At 45.0% G+C, this 20,000-nt stretch overlaps 1 protein-coding gene across 1 annotated transcript in view; it reads right to left on the minus strand.

Annotated features, from left to right (window-relative positions):
* Positions 1 to 20,000, minus strand: part of dync2h1 (dynein cytoplasmic 2 heavy chain 1) — a gene marked incomplete at its 5' end in the record, with an annotated part of 340,281 nt that overhangs the window by 4,806 nt on the left and 315,475 nt on the right. Inside the window, 5 exons of the mRNA XM_084336726.1 lie at positions 1,385 to 1,501; positions 6,371 to 6,475; positions 17,876 to 18,093; positions 18,529 to 18,604; positions 19,266 to 19,351. Of these exons, the coding sequence (XP_084192852.1) occupies positions 1,385 to 1,501; positions 6,371 to 6,475; positions 17,876 to 18,093; positions 18,529 to 18,604; positions 19,266 to 19,351 (602 nt within the window). The remainder of the gene's footprint in view (positions 1 to 1,384; positions 1,502 to 6,370; positions 6,476 to 17,875; positions 18,094 to 18,528; positions 18,605 to 19,265; positions 19,352 to 20,000) is intronic.

The raw sequence follows: 20,000 nt of genomic DNA on the forward strand, positions 1-20,000 counted from the left end.
TAGATAGATAGATGTTGTGGTGTTTATGGTTAGATAGATAGATGCTGTGGTGTTTATGGTTAGATAGATAGATGTTGTGGTGTTTATGGTTAGATATATAGATGTTGTGGTGTTTATGGTTAGATAGATAGATGCTGTGGTGTTTATGGTTAGATATATAGATGCTGTGGTGTTTATGGTTAGATAGATAGATGTTGTGGTGTTTATGGTTAGATAGATAGATGCTGTGGTGTTTATGGTTAGATAGATAGATGTTGTGGTGTTTATGGTTAGATAGATAGATGCTGTGGTGTTTATGGTTAGATAGATAGATGCTGTGGTGTTTATGGTTAGATAGATAGATGCTGTGGTGTTTATGGTTAGATAGATAGATGTTGTGGTGTTTATGGTTAGATAGATAGATGCTGTGGTGTTTATGGTTAGATAGATAGATGCTGTGGTGTTTATGGTTAGATAGATAGATGCTGTGGTGTTTATGGTTAGATATATAGATGCTGTGGTGTTTATGGTTGGATAGATAGATGCTGTGGTGTTTATGGTTAGATAGATAGATGCTGTGGTGTTTATGGTTAGATAGATAGATGCTGTGGTGTTTATGGTTAGATAGATAGATGCTGTGGTGTTTATGGTTGGATAGATAGATGCTGTGGTGTTTATGGTTAGATAGATAGATGCTGTGGTGTTTATGGTTGGATAGATAGATGCTGTGGTGTTTATGGTTGGATAGATAGATGCTGTGGTGTTTATGGTTAGATAGATAGATGCTGTGGTGTTTATGGTTAGATAGATAGATGCTGTGGTGTTTATGGTTAGATAGATAGATGCTGTGGTGTTTATGGTTAGATAGATAGATGCTGTGGTGTTTATGGTTAGATAGATAGATGTTGTGGTGTTTATGGTTAGATATATAGATGTTGTGGTGTTTATGGTTAGATAGATAGATGCTGGGGTGTTTATGGTTAGATAGATAGATGCTGTGGTGTTTATGGTTAGATAGATAGATGCTGTGGTGTTTATGGTTAGATAGATAGATGCTGTGGTGTTTATGGTTAGATAGATAGATGCTGGGGTGTTTATGGTTAGATAGATAGATGCTGTGGTGTTTATGGTTAGATAGATAGATGCTGTGGTGTTTATGGTTAGATAGATAGATGCTGTGGTGTTTATGGTTAGATAGATAGATGCTGGGGTGTTTATGGTTAGATAGATAGATGTTGTGGTGTTTATGGTTAGATAGATAGATGCTGTGGTGTTTATGGTTAGATAGATAGATGCTGGGGTGTTTATGGTTAGATAGATAGATGCTGGGGTGTTTATGGTTAGATAGATAGATGCTGGGGTGTTTATGGTTAGATAGATAGATAGATGCTGGGGTGCTGCTCACCTGGTGCAGTTTCTTCCAGAGGTTGAGGACCGGTGAAAGACTATTGGACCAAAGCTCTCTGTCAAACTTGGAACCTGCCGCAACGGCACAACTCAAGATACGCAGCTGCGAAATCACCTGGAAGATCAATTATTCAATCAGTTAGTCAGTCAATCAATCAATCAATCGTCAATCAATAACTGAATCAATACATGTTTTATCTTTTAGAGTGTAGTACGGCCTGTGTACTGTGTGCCCTCTCTCTCCTCAGCTCAGGTTCATAAGGGTTCTCGTCTAACTCTGATCCTAGTCTAACTCTAGTCTAACCCTAGGCCTACTCTAGTCTAACCCTGATCCTAGTCTAACTCTAGTCTAACCTGAGCCTAGTCTAACTCTAGTCTAACCCTGAGCCGAGTCTAACTCTAGTCTAACCTGATCCTAGTCTAACTCTAGTCTAACTCTGATCCTAGTCTAACTCTAGTCTAACTCTGATCCTAGTCTAACTCTAGTCTAACTCTGATCCTAGTCTAACTCTAGTCTAACCTGATCCTAGTCTAACTCTAGTCTAACCCTGAGCCTAGTCTAACTCTAGTCTAACCCTGAGCCTAGTCTAACTCTAGTCTAACTCTGATCCTAGTCTAACTCTAGTCTAACCTGATCCTAGTCTAACTCTAGTCTAACCTGATCCTACTCTAGTCTAACCTGATCCTACTCTAGTCTAACCCTACTCTAGTAGGTATATCTAATAGGTAGCCAGACAGTGTGATTGAGTTCCATCTCTGTTGTAATAGGTAGCCAGACAGTGTGATTTAGTTTTATCTCTGTTGTAATAGGTATAGAAGATGTTTTTTGTATCCATAGGTGTTCTAAAAACATATTGAACCATATTGAACCATATTTTATGTGCATGGACTGTGTTTATATGTGGACTGCGTTTAAATAGCACTTTTACCTAAAGCGCTTTACAACTTATGCCTCACACACGACGGCAGAGGCAACCATGCAAGTAGCCCCTTACGTGACTGCGATCTGCAAGCCAGGGGCTTTTGGTATCCGCAGTTCTCAGCTATGTACCTACCAGGCTAGTTTGGACCACCAAGCGCGAGTGGTACTTAGAGCGAGCCGTGTATTTCCGCCGTTGGTGTCACAGCGCATGCGCACCGGGCTATTTGGCTGCCTGGTGCGCATGCGCTGTGACACCAACGGCGGAAATACACGGCTCGCTCTAAGTATACCACTCGTTTTGTAACAATGATTTAAACTGTTTATTAGCAACTCCGAGCTTTCAGACCCCAGCGCCTCGCTGTGTGAAACCCATATTGTACGCTGGGTACCTTTTGAAATTCATATCTGATATATTTTGACCCACCCCCAGCTCAGAAGCAACGCTTGGTGGTCCAAACTAGCCTGGTAGGTACATAGCTGAGAGTGACTGCGGATACCAAAAGCCCCTGGCTTGCAGATCGCAGTCACGTAAGGGGCTACCATGCAAGGTGCTGACCTGCTCATTGAGAGCAGTTAGGGGTTAAGTGTCTTGCCGGGAGGAGCCGGAATTTTACCGGGAACTTTCCGATTAAAATGGTTTGACTTTATTTAATTTTACATAAAAAAAAAAAATAGAAGATTCCAGAAAACATCAAGGATGCTACACAAAAAGTCAAGACTTATTTTCATTGTGGTCCTTTGTCTCAGACAGACAAGCAATACAAAACATGACCACAAATAACAATTTGACAAACTACATAGATATGTACATTTTAAATGCAGTACAAACGTAGCCACAGACAACAATGTATCAGACAACATTTTCATGCATTTTAAAATCTAGTTTTTAACATTGTCGAGGAGCCATGATTTGACTTTCTTAAAATTGTGTCGGCTACTAATACATTTTAGCTGTGAAGGTAGCCAATTCCAATTTGTGGCTCCCCAGAATTTAAAAGAACATTTGCCCATATTTGTTTTGAACCTTGCAATGCTGGCTTTGATGTTATGGGTATGCATGTCCCTATTCCACTGAAAATTATTTGTAAGATAAGTGGGGGCCCTATTATTATAAATGTTGTGAACTATATTGAGCTGAAGTTGAACGGACCTGGGCCCTCATTCATCAACGTTGCGTACGCACAGATATGTGCTTAACCCGTGCGTACGACCATTTCTAAGCAAAGTGTGGGATTTATCAATTTGAACGTGAACTTGACTTTGTGCGTATGTCTACGCACAGCCCAGAGCATGCGTAGGTGACGCCCTGTGGTAGAATATGGGGACTGCAGACGGACGGCATAGCTCTCATCAGTTGCATGTATTAGTTTCAACGCGGAAATAAGCTTCCGTGCATTACTGGCGCGTGTTCTGTATGAACCGTAATTCATTATAGTTCATTGTGAAATAGCGACAGTAGTGTAATTATAACGGGCTCATGCGCGAACAATAGGTTGGCTTGCTTGTTTGGCACGGGGGCAGACGCAGAACACCAACCTCCAAACGCGATTAAATATTGTTTCAAATAAGATTGGCCACAACGAAATGCTTTCTACTTCAATTTGTTGGTTAGAATAGATTACCTCGCTCCGTTGAAACTTCACTGAGACACTAACAGTAAAAGACAGTCTTTTTTTTTGCACCGAGTGAATGCACTGTCACTTGCTCCTCAATGGGAAACCAACCTAGATTTACCATGAAGGACTGGTTCTGGCCGAACCGTTCGTTATACAAGAATCACAGAGACGTTTCAAAGGTACTCACAGGTGCACGAGGGTTTCGGACACAAATACGGGATGGTTTGAAAGCTCGGCGTTGCTAATAAACATTTTAAATATTTTTTATAAACTGGTCAACACTAGGGATGGGTATCGTTAGGATTTTATCGATACTACTACTCTTATCGATACTGCTTAACGGTTCGGTACTTTATCGATACTCTTATCGGTTCTTTTTGGTTATTTTTTTGCAAGAAAAAAAGACAATTAATTAAGAACAGAATCAACATTGCTTTATTATTTATAAATACAACTTTATAAATAAGTATTATAAATAAATATAATTTCTTCAGCAACAGCAGCAGCAATGTTCTTTTATATAACTTTATAAATAAATATAATAAATTAATATAATTTCTTCAGCAACAGCAGCAACAATGTTTTAAATGTGTCTGACTCTGAATTATAGACTTTTTATAATAAACAACAAATGCAAAAGGCTAACAGAACTGTGACACTCGTTCACCCTATCCTCTGTCATCCTTCCTCTAGCTGCTAGGGAGAAAGGACTTTGGGTGGTGGAGGGAGGTAGAGGGAGGATGTGTGGTGGCCCTGGGCTCACTGGGCTGGGACATAGTGGCTGACGCCTCAGCTTGACGATCTATAAAAAGTTTAGATTGTAGTATTTGTAGCTAAACAATTGTTTTGTTTATTAGCCTATTTGTAATAATTCGTTATTAGCCTAGGCAACTCCGTATCTTGGGTTACGGCTGCAGTATGCAGATGGAACACTGCGCGCAAGGCAGTCGAATACGCGCATTTCTGCACACTAATATCATGTTTTGCCAACAGATGTTTTGATAAATTGATTTGCTCGTATTGCCACCCTTACTGGCAAATGTTTTGTTGCACTTGTGGCAACGTGCATTGTCGGCATTGACCCTTGTAAAGTATATCCATACTTTAGAACGCTTCGCTCTATCCGCCATGATCACGACTCAGTGCATGCAGAGCTGCTGTCTGTGTGCCGCGCGCTATAGCACGGGGCGTCGGGAGCACTTTCATTAAGGAGTACCCGTATGTAGTACCCGTATGTCTATGTGTAGCACTAGCGAGCGACTCGCGAGGAGTGTGTGTAATAATTGACTCGCTGGCTGCGGCTCGCTTCTCGTGCAGAGACAGAGAGAGGATCGTTCGCAACTTTTAAATAATAATAATAATAATAATTTCTCTAGAGTATCGATAGCAGTACCGAGGACGTCAGAGCTTATAAATACTCCGGTATTTTCTAATATAGTACCGGTTCCCGTTTAAAACCGGGGTCCGGGGGGCATCCCTAGTCAACACTGCATTATTATTTTATGAAATCCGTCGCGATTTGGAATAAAATTGAGGAGAACTTTAATCCCTGGGTATTAATCGAACAAAACGGGAAAAGGCAGTCATATTCCAGCACCGTCTTTATTAGTGTTTGCGCTGCCCAGGCAGCAATGGTTAATAGATATCATATCCGACATCACCGTACGTGTACACGTCTGTCAACCTGTCTCGTATTTCTCCATAACACCCTTCCCTCGGGTCAGTCCACTTTTCCACATTTCATGGGGGTGTTCCATTACCGTATATGGTTAATCGGGGCGGTTCTGGTATGCAAATACGTGAAAGTGTGCACGAGCCTCAGCGTAGGAGCAAGGTGATATTTATCATGACAGGTGTGCGTAGGACCTGTGTACGCACGTGTGATAAATCCCGTTTTTTTTGTGCGTGCACACATTCTAAATTCTGTGCTTACGTATGGAAATAGAACATTTTCTAAGAAAACTTGATAAATGAGGGCCCTGGCTTCCAGAGGGAGCCAGCCCAACAACTGGAAGTGTTGTTTGCCCACATGTGCTCTAGAGGCTAGTCCTAGAGTTACTCGGATGGTACATTTATATAGCGCTTTTATCCAAATCACTTTACAATTTGTTCCTCACCTTTTACCCGTTCACTCGCACATTCACAAACCGACGGCGGAGGCGACCATGCAAGGTGCCAACCTGCTCATTGGAAGCAATTAGCCTAATTAGGGGTTAAGTGTCTTGCTCAAGGATACTTAGACGTGCTGCCCGGGAGGAGTGGGAATCTAACCGGGAACCTCCGGATTAACAGACGACTTGCTCTACCTCCTGAGCCACTGTTGCCCCATGCATGTGATTTACCAGATGACAGTGGCACGGGAGGTAGAGCAGTCGTCTGGTAATCCGAAGGTTCCCGGTTCAATTCCTGCTCCTCCCGGGCAGCGTGTCCTTGTGTGTATGTGTACCTGGCTGCTGGCAGAGCGTTGGGAGGATCTCTCTATGTTGGCTGGAAGACCAAAGAAAGCCGGACGGTCGTCTTCTGGAAGATTTTCAATCACACTGCGGTAGTCCTGTACACACACAGTTAAGGTCAGGGGTCAAGGGTCAGCCATGTATTGGTGAGAGTTACAGTTACAGCTTCTTCTGGTCATGTTATGCGTCACTTGTTTTCTGAAAGGTTTTGCCATTGTGACATAACATTATATATATATTTTTTTTTTATCCACTTTTTCTCCCATTTTCTATATTTTCTCCCATCCCAATTTTCGTATCATCCAATTCAACCCTCCCCTGTCACGAACGCTGTTTCTTGTCTCCCACAAGCCGGCTGCAATGTGGACTAAGTCATACATAGCACAAGTCCCCTCCGGTACTTGAGGTAACAGCAGTCTCATCTTTTCACCTGCGCAGCTCGATCTCTCAGTGGCGAGGAGTACCGCGTGGGAGGCTCACGCTGCCCCCGACACTTCCTGATTCTACTGCGCAGGCGCACCAACCGACCTGTAGGAGTCGCTGTCCACAACGCCCGATGCCCACCCATCAGTTTCCCACCCCCTAATACGGCCAATGTGTATTAGTATGAACAACCAGCTAAACTGAAAGCAATGTGGAGCGCTGGGCTCGAACAGGCGAGCCCAGCGTCTCCGCATTCGTGGCGAGCGCCTTGCCCACTACGCCACGTAGCCGCCTAATACAGTATCTTTTTAAACAGAATTAAGGCACGATAGAGCAACTTTCCAGGGGGAAATGTGGCCTGTTAGGTGTTTTTAAAGCACATGTGCTGTGATTGGTTGCAACAGGATTACATCCACTCCACACCTGGCATTCACTCAGTCAAACCACACGTTGCAAAGTGAAAGAACTAACATCAGAACCTTCCCCAACCAGAAGCCATGGATGAATGGTGAAGTACAGACCAGGCTTAAAGCTCGAACTGCTGCCTACAATTCTGGGGACCTGGACGAATACAGGAAGTCCAGGTACCAGCTCCAGAAGGCAATTAAGGATGCAAAGAGACAATACAGGGGCAGGGTAGAGTCAAACTAGCATTGCTCTAACACAAGAAACATGTGGTCTGGACTAAAAACAATCACAGACTACAAAGGGAAAAATTGCCCGTTTCCCTCCCAGAGGACAACACCCCTGGGACACGATTTGAGGACAACACCCCTGCTGTGGATAACACACCAGACGCGGACTCCTGCCCACTGGAACTAGCTAGGGCAGAAGTGTGTAAAACCTTTAAAAGGGTTAACACACATTAGGCACCTAGCACGGATGGTATCCCTGGCAGAGTACTCAGGGCGTGTGCAGATGAGCAGGTGGATGTCTTCACAGATATCTTCAACCCATCCCTGCTACTGTCCCTAGTCCCCACATGTTTCAAGAAGACCACCATTGTCCCTGTCCCCAAGAAAGCAAAAGCCCTCTGCAGTGGACCCACTACAGTTCATCTACAGACAACGCCATCTCCCTCACCCTCCACACCGCCCTCTCCCACCTGGACCAGAGGGACACATATGTGAGAATGCTGTTTATCGACTACAACTCAGCATTCAACACTACTGTGCCCTCCAAACTCACCATCAAACTCAGGGACCTAGGACTTAACCCAGCCCTGTGCAGCTGGATCCAGGATGTCCTGACAGGCAGACCCCAGGCTGTGAGGATGGGCTCCATCACCTCCTCCACACGGACTCTCAGCACCGGTGCCCCCCAGGGCTGCGTACTGCCCCCTCCTGTACTCCCTGTTCACACATGACTGTGTGGCCACACAGAGCTCCAACACCATCATCAAGTTTGCTGATGACACGGGGGGGGGCGGAGCCAGGCGTTCATGGAGTGAGACGTGTTTCACGAGAGCTCCCTTCTATCGTGCAAAATACACTTTTCTCCCCATTAGTCTTTATTTTATTTTTATTTGTTATTAGTCTGCTTGTTGAGTCGTCGAGTTTCTTTCGTCGACTTTTTTCAACTTTCTGCGATGTCGGTGGAGACCAGATCCATGAGCACTCCAGCCGGCAAACTGCCACCGGGTCTACCCTCGCCGTCGCCCGGAATCAGTGAGATAAGCGAAGCTGTTCTCTCGGTCATGACCAAACTCCATGCAGACTTTGAGGTACGCTTCGCTGAAACACAAAGAAAAGTGCAGGCGGAATTTTTTGATACCCTTCATCGAGAGATGACAGAGGAAATTAGGTTGGCGGTCGACCCATTGAGAGAGAAGATGGAGTCGCTACATGCTGCCTCCACGGCTAATGCTAACGAACTAGCCACGCTAACGACAGAGGCCTCACTACAGGGCGAGAGGCTGGCGTGTCTGGAGAGCTCCCTGCTGGCTAGGCAGGCTGAAGTTGCCAAACTACAGTCGGTAATTGTGGAAATGCAGTCCCGGGAGAGACGCTACAACATCAGGATTGTTGGTGTACCGGAGGGCAGTGAGGGAGGTCGTCTCTCGGAGACCATGCCGGAATTGTTGCAGAAAATACTGGGGAAAGATGTCCTCCCCAGCCCACCCGTATGCGAGTCGGCCTACAGAGCGGGCAAGACCAGTCCTGGAGTGACAAAGAGCCGAGGCCCATCATTGTCAAGCTAAACAGGCTACAACAGAGGGAGCTCATCATGCGGTCGGCCCGTGCCAGAAGGGGTAAACTAGGTCTCGGCGATCACAAAGTGGCCATTTTCGAAGACTTTACGCCGGAGGTTCAAGCACAGAGAGGCGAATACAAAGTGGCCATGGCCAGGCTATGGAAACTGGGCCTGAGGCCTACGCTATTCGCCCCGCGAGATTATCTGTGCTGTGTAAGGGCGATGATCGTCGTTCATTTTGGTCGTTGGCTAAAGCGGAGGAATATCTCGGGGGGATAGCCGAGACTGTAGCTTGATAACTATGTCGGGTGAGTGACTTGGCGATGTGGGCCTAAATACATTGATAGGGCGGTCTACTCACAAATGCTTGTTGTCATGCCCAGACAGGCTAACTGTCCACTGCCCATCCAAGCTAGCGGGGCATCCCAATGACTTCTGTTACTTGCTAATGCTGACCTCATGGTCGTACGTGTGTGTCGCCTCTATGAAAGCTAGCAAGCTAGCTGGACAATGTACATAACAGATTCTAGCGTGCTAGCTGGATTCATCACTAGCTTACGCGCTAGCCTCGGGCTAACTAGCAGGCTGTGTCTATTGCCCGCGCCGAGACATTCGAGACCCGTTAATGTTTACGTATTTTGGTTGTTGTTGCTGTTTGCACAATTCAACAGTGATCGGGTCCTTAACTAACTTCTTGTATGCTTTAATTTTTTATATCCAGGCTGTTTTGAGCTTTGGGCTCCAGTAGTAGAAGGTCGGTTAAGTATATATATGCAATATATGATAACAGGTTGTGTCAGGTATAGCTTATTACTATCCCCGGGTTAATGAAGGTGTTTAATTCTATTCTTATATAGGATTATGTCATTCCAGCCTTTGTGCCTGACCAGAGGGGCTGTTAAATGCGTGCACCTTGACCATAACCCTTTTTCCCTTTTCTTTTTATTGTTGCTGTTTAAATGACGTCTGTTTGCACAATTTAACTGTGATCCGGTCCTGCCTTAGACTATCTTCTGGTATGCTTTAATTTTTAATTAATTTTTTTTAATTTTCCTTTATCCATTTGTGCTATAACATTGCGACATTGATACGCAGATGCGGAGGTAGTTGGTTACAGGGATGATGTTGAGTTATTATATAATAATGGCTATTTTTCCCTTATAGTTGTCTCATGTTAGGGCCAAGGCTCACGGTGGTTTTCGACCGATAACTTTATTGAATTTAAAATGTTTATTTTTTATTTGTGTTTATTGGACTAGTGGGGGTTTAATCAGGGGTTTATCTAGAGAGGGGGTCGGAGTGGAGAGCGTCTTATTGGATCCATGATTCCAGTGGGAAACGATAGGAAGATGACCATCCTTAGTGGATGGGGCATAGGGAGGGGATTGGAGAATGGGGATAGGAGGGTTAATATTAGGACGGGTGGGTTAGGGTATAGAGTAGAAGGAGGGGGGGTTGTAACTGGGGTGGTATTTTTCTGTGTTTTCTGTACTGTTGTCCTATATGTGTGTAATTGTTCCTCCTCTGAACTCCTGGGATTGACCGTCTGGGCCCGCCTGGATCAGCGCCTCTGTCCTCAGCCTGGCTGCACTGGTATGTTCTCCACGCATTTAGACAAATTCGACCATGGCTAAATTGAATATTTTAATTTGGAACGCAGGGGGTCTTAACGCCCCACACAAGCGTGCCAGTGTCCTTTGCTTATTGAAGAGAAGAAATATTATTGACATTGCTCTCCTTAGTGAGACGCATTTATTGGTGGGTGATGTGTCAAGGCTAGCAAATCGACAATATCACGTTATCTCCTCATCCTCAGCCGATGATAAGACAAAAGGAGTCGTCATAGTTACAAGACGTAACCTTGATATCAAAGTCCTGGATGTTTGGTCGGACACGGAGGGAAGGATTACTATAGCAAAAGTTGAGTTCTCTCATAGGAAGATGGCAATAATAGCATTGTATGCCCCTAACACATTTGATTCAGCGTTCTATAATACAATCACGAAGAATATGTTGGAACTTACTGGATACGCTCTCATTGTGGGTGGCGATTTTAATGCGTGCTGGGATGCGGAGATGGATAGGTCCGGGTCCTCTGAAACAAGCGACCAAAAACGGTCCTCTAAGGCCCTCATGATGTGGGCCCAGGACACGGGCCTCGCAGACCTATGGCGCATATCCAATCCCACCCTCAAGGATTACTCTCACCTGTCAGCCAGACACAAAACCTTCTCTCGAATAGACTATGCATTCGCGTCCCCTAATATGTTTGATAGTTTCGACGTCTCATTGGTTCCCCTGGCTCTCTCGGACCACAAGGGGATTTTCCTTATGGCAACCTTTGGCAGGCTCTCCACGAGAGCTCCCAGATGGCGTTTTAACTCAACCTTATTAAAGAACAATGATTTCTGTTCTAAGTTCAGGAGTAAACTAGCTGAATTCTTGCAGATCAATGTTGGCACGGTCGAAGACCCTAGAGTCCTGTGGAACGCATTGAAAGGATTTATCAGGGGTCATGTCACACTTTTCGCCTCCAATTTGCGTAAAATCCCGGTCAAAAAAACTAGAAGGACTGGAAACATTATATGCGGACCTATACGCATCTTTGCAAACTAACTATAGTGAACGACTAAACACACAACGTAAGATAGTCAAGAAAGAAAGAAACTCCATACTTAAACAACAGTCTGAGTTCTTGATATATAGGACAAGGCAAAATTACTACTTTCACGGTTCCAGGCCTAGCCATCTATTGGCAATGAAAATACGCTCGAATGATCATTTCTCGGATATCCCTTCGATCAAGACGCGACAGGGTACAGTCACTACTGATTCGAAAAAGATCAACGACACTTTTAAAGAGTTTTACTCACAGTTATATAGCTCAGAGGTTAATTTCGATAACTCTAAATTTGAATCGTTCATTGGCGGGCTTGAGATACCCCACATTTCTGAGGAAGAGGCTAAGGAACTGGGGAAACCGATCACTCTTATGGAACTAAGGGAGACTATTGCTGAATTGCAGAGGGGTAAGGCACCAGGCTGGGATGGTATTCCACCCGAGGTATATTTAGCTTTATGGGACCAACTGGGTCCATTGATGCTCGATATGATCAATTACGCTATCGAACAAGGGGAGTTCTCAAGAGATGTCAACATGGCGTTGATTTCTTTACTTCTCAAGAAGGATAAAGATCCCAATGATTGTGGTAGCTATAGGCCCTTGAGTCTTCTCGGGGGCCGATCTAAAAGTGTTTGCCAAGGTGCTGGCCCGCCGCCTGCAGAGATTTATGACGGTATTGGTACACTGCGATCAGACTGGTTTTATCCCGGGGCGCCTGGCTGCAGATAATCTTAGGAGGCTGTTGCATGTAGTCGATAACAGTAAAGACAATACAGCTCCATCCACAGTTCTGTCTTTGGATGCCATGAAGGCGTTTGACAGACTAGAGTGGTCATACCTGTGGAAGGTACTTGAGGTTATGGGTCTTGGAAAGAGTTTTATTCATACGATTAAAGTCCTGTATGCCTCGCCGTCGGCAATGATACTGACAGGCAAAAACTGTTCCACACTTTTTCCAGTCTCCAGATCTTCTAGACAGGGTTGTCCTCTGAGCCCAGGACTATTCGCGCTTTCCCTCGAACCATTGGCCCAATTTATTAGGCAATTGGAGGACATCGTCCCCATAATGATCAATAATACACCACACAAAATTGCTCTCTATGCGGATGACCTACTGATTTTTATGGACGACCCTTCCTGGTCGGCCACAAATTTACTGGGAATAATCGACGACTTTGGTAAATTGTCAGGCTTTAAGATTAACTGGAACAAATCAGCCTGCCTACCTCTTAATGAGCTGGCCAAGGCGGTGCGACTACCAGCTGATATCCCCATAGTGGAACATTTTAAATACTTAGGCATAGAGATATTCCCCATGCTGAGTCAAACTACTAAGTACAACTTCACGGGTACTTATGATAAAATACGCCAGGATCTAGACAGATGGTCGTCCCTTCCTAACTCCTTACAAGCCCGGGCTTCCATAATCAAAATGAACGTCCTGCCTAGGATAAATTTGTTAGCTCAATGCTCCCCCTGCCCCCTCCAATAGACCACTGGCGCAAGGTACAATCGATGGTATCTAGGTTTATCTGGAATAACAAACGCCAGAGAATCAAAAGAGCTACTACTCAACGTAGAAAACAAGATGGGGGCCTCGCAATCCCTGATTTTAAGCTTTATTTCTGGTCCTTTTCACTGAGACCTCTGATGTGCTGGCTAGACCCTGTAGATGCTGTATCTTGGCGCTCCTTAGAAGCGGCGGCGGTCTCACCGCTAAGATTGCAGGATGTGGTGTACTCCACTGTCCCTATTTCGAAATGCCGACTGAGGTATGGACCAATCATAACTCACGTGATCCAAACGTGGCGTAATGTACAGAAGTCGTGTGGGGTTAAATGCCCATGGCACCTGGACTATCCAATTTTTAATAACCAGCCATTCCTTGTTGGGCACAAGCCGGTTAATATTCCTCAATGGCAAAGGAGGGGAGTTCATACTCTGGAGGATATTTATGATAAGAACGGCCTCCGTGCGTTTCAGGACTTAAGAGAATTTTATGATCTTCCCGGCGAGTCCTTCTTTCTTTACCTTCAACTAAGGTCAGCGCTGAGGGCGCATGGCGTGCCGTGGGCTCAAGCTTTGCACCCACACCCCTTCCTCAGGCTCATAGTGGACAGGACGACCTCCAGAGGGTTTGTCTCAGACTTTTATACGCTCTTAATTCAATCCACGTATAAAAATGTATCATTGGATACAATCTGGCGTGTGGATATCCCGGAGTTGGACCCCGAGTTTGACTGGGATGATGTTTGGGCAAATGTGGCATTGGGTCTCATTCCCGAAAATTTTCCAAATATATATTCTGGAAGACTTATCTTGGAACCACTGAGACATAATCTATGACAAGTACACTCCGAGTCCTGAACGTGCTGGAGATATGTCTTAAGTGGCTGAAACGGTCGCAGAAATGATATGATCTGATATCTGCTTGGAGAATGGCATTCTGTCGTAAACTCCAAAGCGCGTTCCCGTTCAGCTCATTTGCATACAAAACACCGCCTCCATAGTTCCTTATAAGGCAACTAGTGACGCAGCTGTGTGAAATGGAATGGCGGAAGTGCTTTGCGAGCCGCGTGATTACGAAACCTAGCGTCAGTCAGTGCCAATCAGAGAGCGTCTCCGAGAAATGCGGCTAGGTTTCGTAATCACGCTTGCGCCCATCAAAACTAGATTAGATTAATGTATTGGCATCATATACAGCTCGCGGTACACACCTGCCGCAGCGCGCGCGCGCACACACACACACACAGACACACACACGCGCGCGCGCAGTACTGTATATGAATGAATGAATGAATGACATAATATATATAGCCTACGGCGGGCGTAATGAATGAACAGTATGGCTTATTATTCCATAAGCCTATAGGCTACTGTTCATTCGTAGGCGCACACAAGACTTGTTATGGAATATTAATGCAGTCTATTTCCACCGATTAGCTTTAGTTCTTATTTATTTATCCACTGTCATTTCAGTGTTGGTGTATAGGCTATATAGTGTATTTCAATATACATTTAATTGATTAATGATATATTCGAAGGAATGCAGGTTTATAGCTATATCAACCCCCTCCAACGTACAGTAAATTACCAAGTATGGTTGTCAATATTCCAATGTACAGTTTTGCTTGTACAGTGTAAGTCTATCCCCCACCCATCCCTACCCTACCTCCTCCAACAGTTTCTACGTCAAATGTACTCTTTTCTGGACTCTTTTTGTATCACAAACAGTACTGTATTTGCAAATCTGGTATGTCATAAATGTATAGATGTAGCAGTACTGTCTATCTGTGTCATGTGTGTCATATATGTTATGATGAATTGAAAATGGGGGACCCTGATGTAAACGAGACGAAATTCTTTCTCTGGTCTGCATCCCCTTATGTAATTGAGCTGTACTGTACTGTACCCATTCTGCAATCTGTTAATAAAGTTTTCAATCAATCAATCAAACAAAGGTCTGTCCCATTGTATACCAATCAATGGGATACATTGCATGTTGACCTGCATTCTTTCAAATGTATATAATTAATCATTAAAACAGATGTGTAACAAATAAGAAATACAAATTCCACAGAAGGCATTAAATTATTATTATTTTCAATCATTTCACAATAATTGCATAATTGTGTTTGAATATCTGAGTAATTATTTGTCCAAAATAGCTGGTTCAGATATGGTTAATCCAGCTGCCCTGTGATCAGATGAATCCATATTATTTATTTTTCCGACATCAAATTCGTAATTTCTTATCGTACAAATATTGTCATTTATTTTAATTATGTCAAGTTATAATAACATTTTAAATTAGTCAATCAATCATGAGATTTGATCGTGGGCTGAGAGCATATTTAAGTGTGCTCCTCAGCACTCTTAGATCTGCTCTCAAATAAGATCTCAGGAAAATTTGAAGACTCCCACTGCCAGCCCTAATATGTCTTAAATAGGCCGAAATCTGGCTAAGACGAAATATTTTGTCGTAACTTCGTTCGAGAATGAGACCCAGTGTCTTCCCACAACCCCAATCACCAGCAAATTAATTTTAATTATATTCATAGGACCTATCTTACACCTAGGAAGCTATTTGCTATGGGACTGATAACCGACTCTCGGTGCACTTTGTGCTCTCAAAAGGAGGTCAATAACGGACAAACTTTCAGATCTGTGTGGCTTAACTATCCCATTCACAGCTGTTACGCTACTCTTGAACAATATAACAACACTACCCGCGTCCGTACAACTGAAAAGGGTTGTCCTGGCGGGCGTCACAGCAGCGAAGAAGCTAATAGCATTGAGATGGAAGGAGCCTGAGAAGCTCAAAGTGATTAACTGGTCCCTAACACTGTTGGATGTGATTTATCTTGCGATATCCACGGCGCGGGTGATTGGGGTGGGGCAGGCTGGGATTGACCTGTGGTTCGCAGCAGCTGAGAAGGTCAGGACCGCCGTGTGCGGCTGAGCGGGGTTGGGGTGCTTGTTCGGGGGAGTCCGGCGGTCTCGTGGGAGGGGGAGGAGGAAATGTCTTGTCTGTCTTGTCTTTTGTGATGTCTTGAATTTAACTGGGGATTTTATTGGGGGGCAGCTATTTAGCTATTTCTTCACTATTTGGTCATTTATTAGATAGTACCCCTTGAATTTAAAATTTAAAAAGGTTGAACTCTGTTTTCTTTTCTTTTTGTCTTTATAATTTATAAATTGTTATTTCTGTATTATTATTGTTTTTGTTATTTTCCTGTGAAGTTCTGTGTATTGTGATTGTGATTAATGTGTTGTCTTGTTTCATGTAAATAATAATAAAAAAAATGTGATAAAAAAAAAAGTTTGCCGATGACACGACTGATCACCGGCAATGACGAGTCAAAGTATAGAGAGGAAGTGAGTGCACTGGCAACATGCCAGGATAACAACCTCCACCTCAACGTCAGCGAAACGAAGGAGCTCATCGTGGACTAAAGGAAGTCCCAGGGGGGGAGAGCGTCAGCAGCTTCAGGTTCCTCGGGGTCAACATCAGTGAGGACCTGTCCTGGTCGCGTGAATACTTTCGGCAGCCCACTTGTCCTTCCGCCTTGCTCTGATTGGCCGAGCGCGCGCATGCGCATGAGCCGCAACGCGGCCCTCAGCCAGGCAGCAATACTACGCTCCAGTTAACCTAATTTATACAAATGGAGTATTGATTACGCCGTAACGAATCATTAAAAAAAAAGATATACCGTTAACTGGAATATGTTGTTTCTTTACACATATGTTGGATTATGTAATTGGTTTGTCATGACAAACCAATAAAAAATCGCATCGCCGGCTTCGCGGCTGCGTTGCGGGTCCACGACCCTCCGTGCTCCGATCGCCAGCGGGGAGAATATGCTGCCGCGAGTGGCATCGCTGAGCTCTGGTGTCCGCTGGACAAAGCCAGAGACGGTCTTATTATGGGGCTTATGCCGAGAAGCAGCCAGTAACACAACAGTGAACACATAGTTAAGTATGTGTTCACTGTTGTGACCCGGCCATGACAAACCAATTACATAATCCAACATATGTGTAAAGAAACAACATATTCCAGTTAACGGTATATTCTTTTAATGATTCGTTACGGCGTAATCAATACTCCATTTGTATAAATTAGGTTAACTGGAGCGTAGTATTGCTGCCTGGCTGAGGGCCGCGTCGCGGCTCATGCGCATGCGCGCGCTCGGCCAATCAGAGCAATGCGGAAGGACAAGTGGGCTGCCGAAAGTATTCACACGACCAGGTCTCGTCACACCGGCATCGTTGTCAAGACAGCGAGACAACGGCTCTTCTTCCTCCGTAGGCTGAGGAGATTCGGCATGGACTCCAGGATACTCTGCAACTTTTACCGGTGCACTATAGAGAGTATCCTGACTGGCTGCATCACTGCCTGGTATGGCAACTGCTCAGCCACCAAGGCTCTGCAAAGGGTGGTGAAGTCAGCACAAGACACAGAGAGACACAGAGAGAGACAGAGAGGAGAGAGGAAGAGAGGAAGAGAGGAAGAGAGGAAGAGAGGAAGAGAGGAAGAGAGGGAGAGAGGGAGAGAGAGAGAGAGAGGGAGAGGGAGAGGGAGAGGGAGAGAGAGAGAGAGAGAGAGAGAGAGAGAGAGAGAGAGAGAGAGAGAGAGAGAGAGAGAGAGAGAGAGAGAGAGAGAGAGAGAGAGAGAGAGAGAGAGAGAGAGAGAGAGAGAGAGAGAGAGAGAGAGAGAGAGAGAGAGAGAGAGAGAGAGAGAGAGAGACTCCTGTCCTGCCTGTATGCTGCAGGAGTTAGGGAGGCTGATCTGGGCTGGGAAGGAGGTTGCTCCTCCTCTCCTCGTCTTCCCAGCAGAAGAGGAGAGGAGGCGCGCAGAGAAGAACTGCTCCAGGTAGGACTGCAGGATGCGGAGGTCAGACGGGTTGTCGATGCGTCCCCCATAGATGGCGCTCTCCAGCAGACCATGGACAAACTCCCACTGGAGCGACTTCCTGCCTGAGAGGCACAGAAACACATTCAACCCTCAACCATAAAGACAAACTGGACCTCACTGAGACACGGCTAAGATCAGAACGGATCAGAACAGAGTGGAACAGAACAGAATTAAACAGAACAGATAAAAAAAGAACAGGTCTACTCTTCCTCATCATCACACTGTTGTTAACACACATTTGAATGTAAAGTGGTAATCACTGCATGTGAATGCATACAATCAATTTGAACTGTGAAAGCGATGACATTTAAATCCAAATTATTTAGGAAAAGCCATGAAAGGAGAATACTGTTGCAGGTACAAGAGTGATTTGATTTTAAACTCTCAGTGGCATAGGTCTATGTTTGTTCTAGTTAAATGAATACATTATTATCTTATTATTAGTTAGGGTTGGCATCACGGGTCAGATACGGTTGGGGTTGTTTGTAACTACTCACCTTCAAACAGCCTGTCAATGATCTCAAAGCCGGCACGCAGATCCGATAGAGAAAACTCATAGAACTTAGTCCATCCCTAGGGAGAGAGAGAGAGAAAACTCATAGAACTTAGTCCATCCCTAGGGAGAGAGAGAGAGAAAACTCATAGAACTTAGTCCATCCCTAGGGAGAGAGAGAGAGAAAACTCATAGAACTTAGTCCATCCCTAGGGAGAGAGAGAGAGAAAACTCATAGAACCTAGTGCACCCTAGGGAGAGAGAGAAAGAAAACTCATAGAACCTAGTGCACCCTAGGGAGAGAGAGAAAGAAAACTCATAGAACCTAGTGCACCCTAGGGAGAGAGAGAAAGAAAACTCATAGAACCTAGTGCACCCTAGGGAGAGAAAAAGGGGGTGTTGGTTCCAACTCATTCTTTTTTATTTTTTTTATATTTTCTTTATAGCATTTATCTTTTTTGGTCAACGCAGGACCTTTTGGCCACGCAGGACCGACAGCGGCCACACAGGACCGATAGAGGAGAGAGGGTGAAACAGGAGGAGAAGAGGCGAAGACATGCGGCACATGGCCACCGGGTCGGGGAATCGAACCCGGGGCGAGCGCTTCGCGACTCAGCGTGCTATGTGGTGTGCTACTGGAGCCCCCAACTCATTCCTCTTAAAGGACCACACCAGTCTTCACATCCAAGTGTTGCCTCGATAAAAAAAAAAAAAAAATTGTGCATGTGCGTGCGTGCGTACCTGGGGGATGTAGTTGCGTCTTTCCTGACAGACAGCGTGGAACCAGGCGAGACAGAAGAGAGTCTGAGCTCTGACCACATCTCCTCCTTGAGAACAAGAAAAACACAGTCAGAGTCACAGCTCCTGACCCCTGACCCTGACTGCTCGTCTAGAGACACTCAAAGCACTTCATATAGAGCAGAAATAGCCTCCTCCTCCACCATCAATGTGTAGCAGCCAACCATACACTGGCACCAGACACACCACACACATACACAATGGCTGCCATACACTGGCACCAGACACACCACACACATACACAATGGCTGCCATACACTGGCACCAGACACACCACACACATACACAATGGCTGCCATACACTGGCACCAGACACACCACACACATACACAATGGCTGCCATACACTGGCATCAGACACACCACACACATACACAATGGCTGCTATACACTGGCACCAGACACACCACACACAATGGCTGCTATACACTAGTACCAGACACACCACACACAATGGCTGCTATACAGTAGTACCAGACACACCACACACAATGGCTGCTATACAGTAGTACCAGACACACCAAACACAATGGCTGCTATACACTAGTACCAGACACACCACACACAATGGCTGCTATACACTGGCACCAGACACACCACACACATACACAATGGCTGCCATACACTGGCACCAGACACACCACACACATACACAATGGCTGCCATACACTGGCACCAG

The sequence above is a fragment of the Notolepis coatsorum genome (assembly GCF_963971535.1).
Source record: "Notolepis coatsorum genome assembly, chromosome: 1".
Taxonomy (NCBI): Eukaryota; Metazoa; Chordata; class Actinopteri; order Aulopiformes; family Paralepididae; genus Notolepis; species Notolepis coatsorum.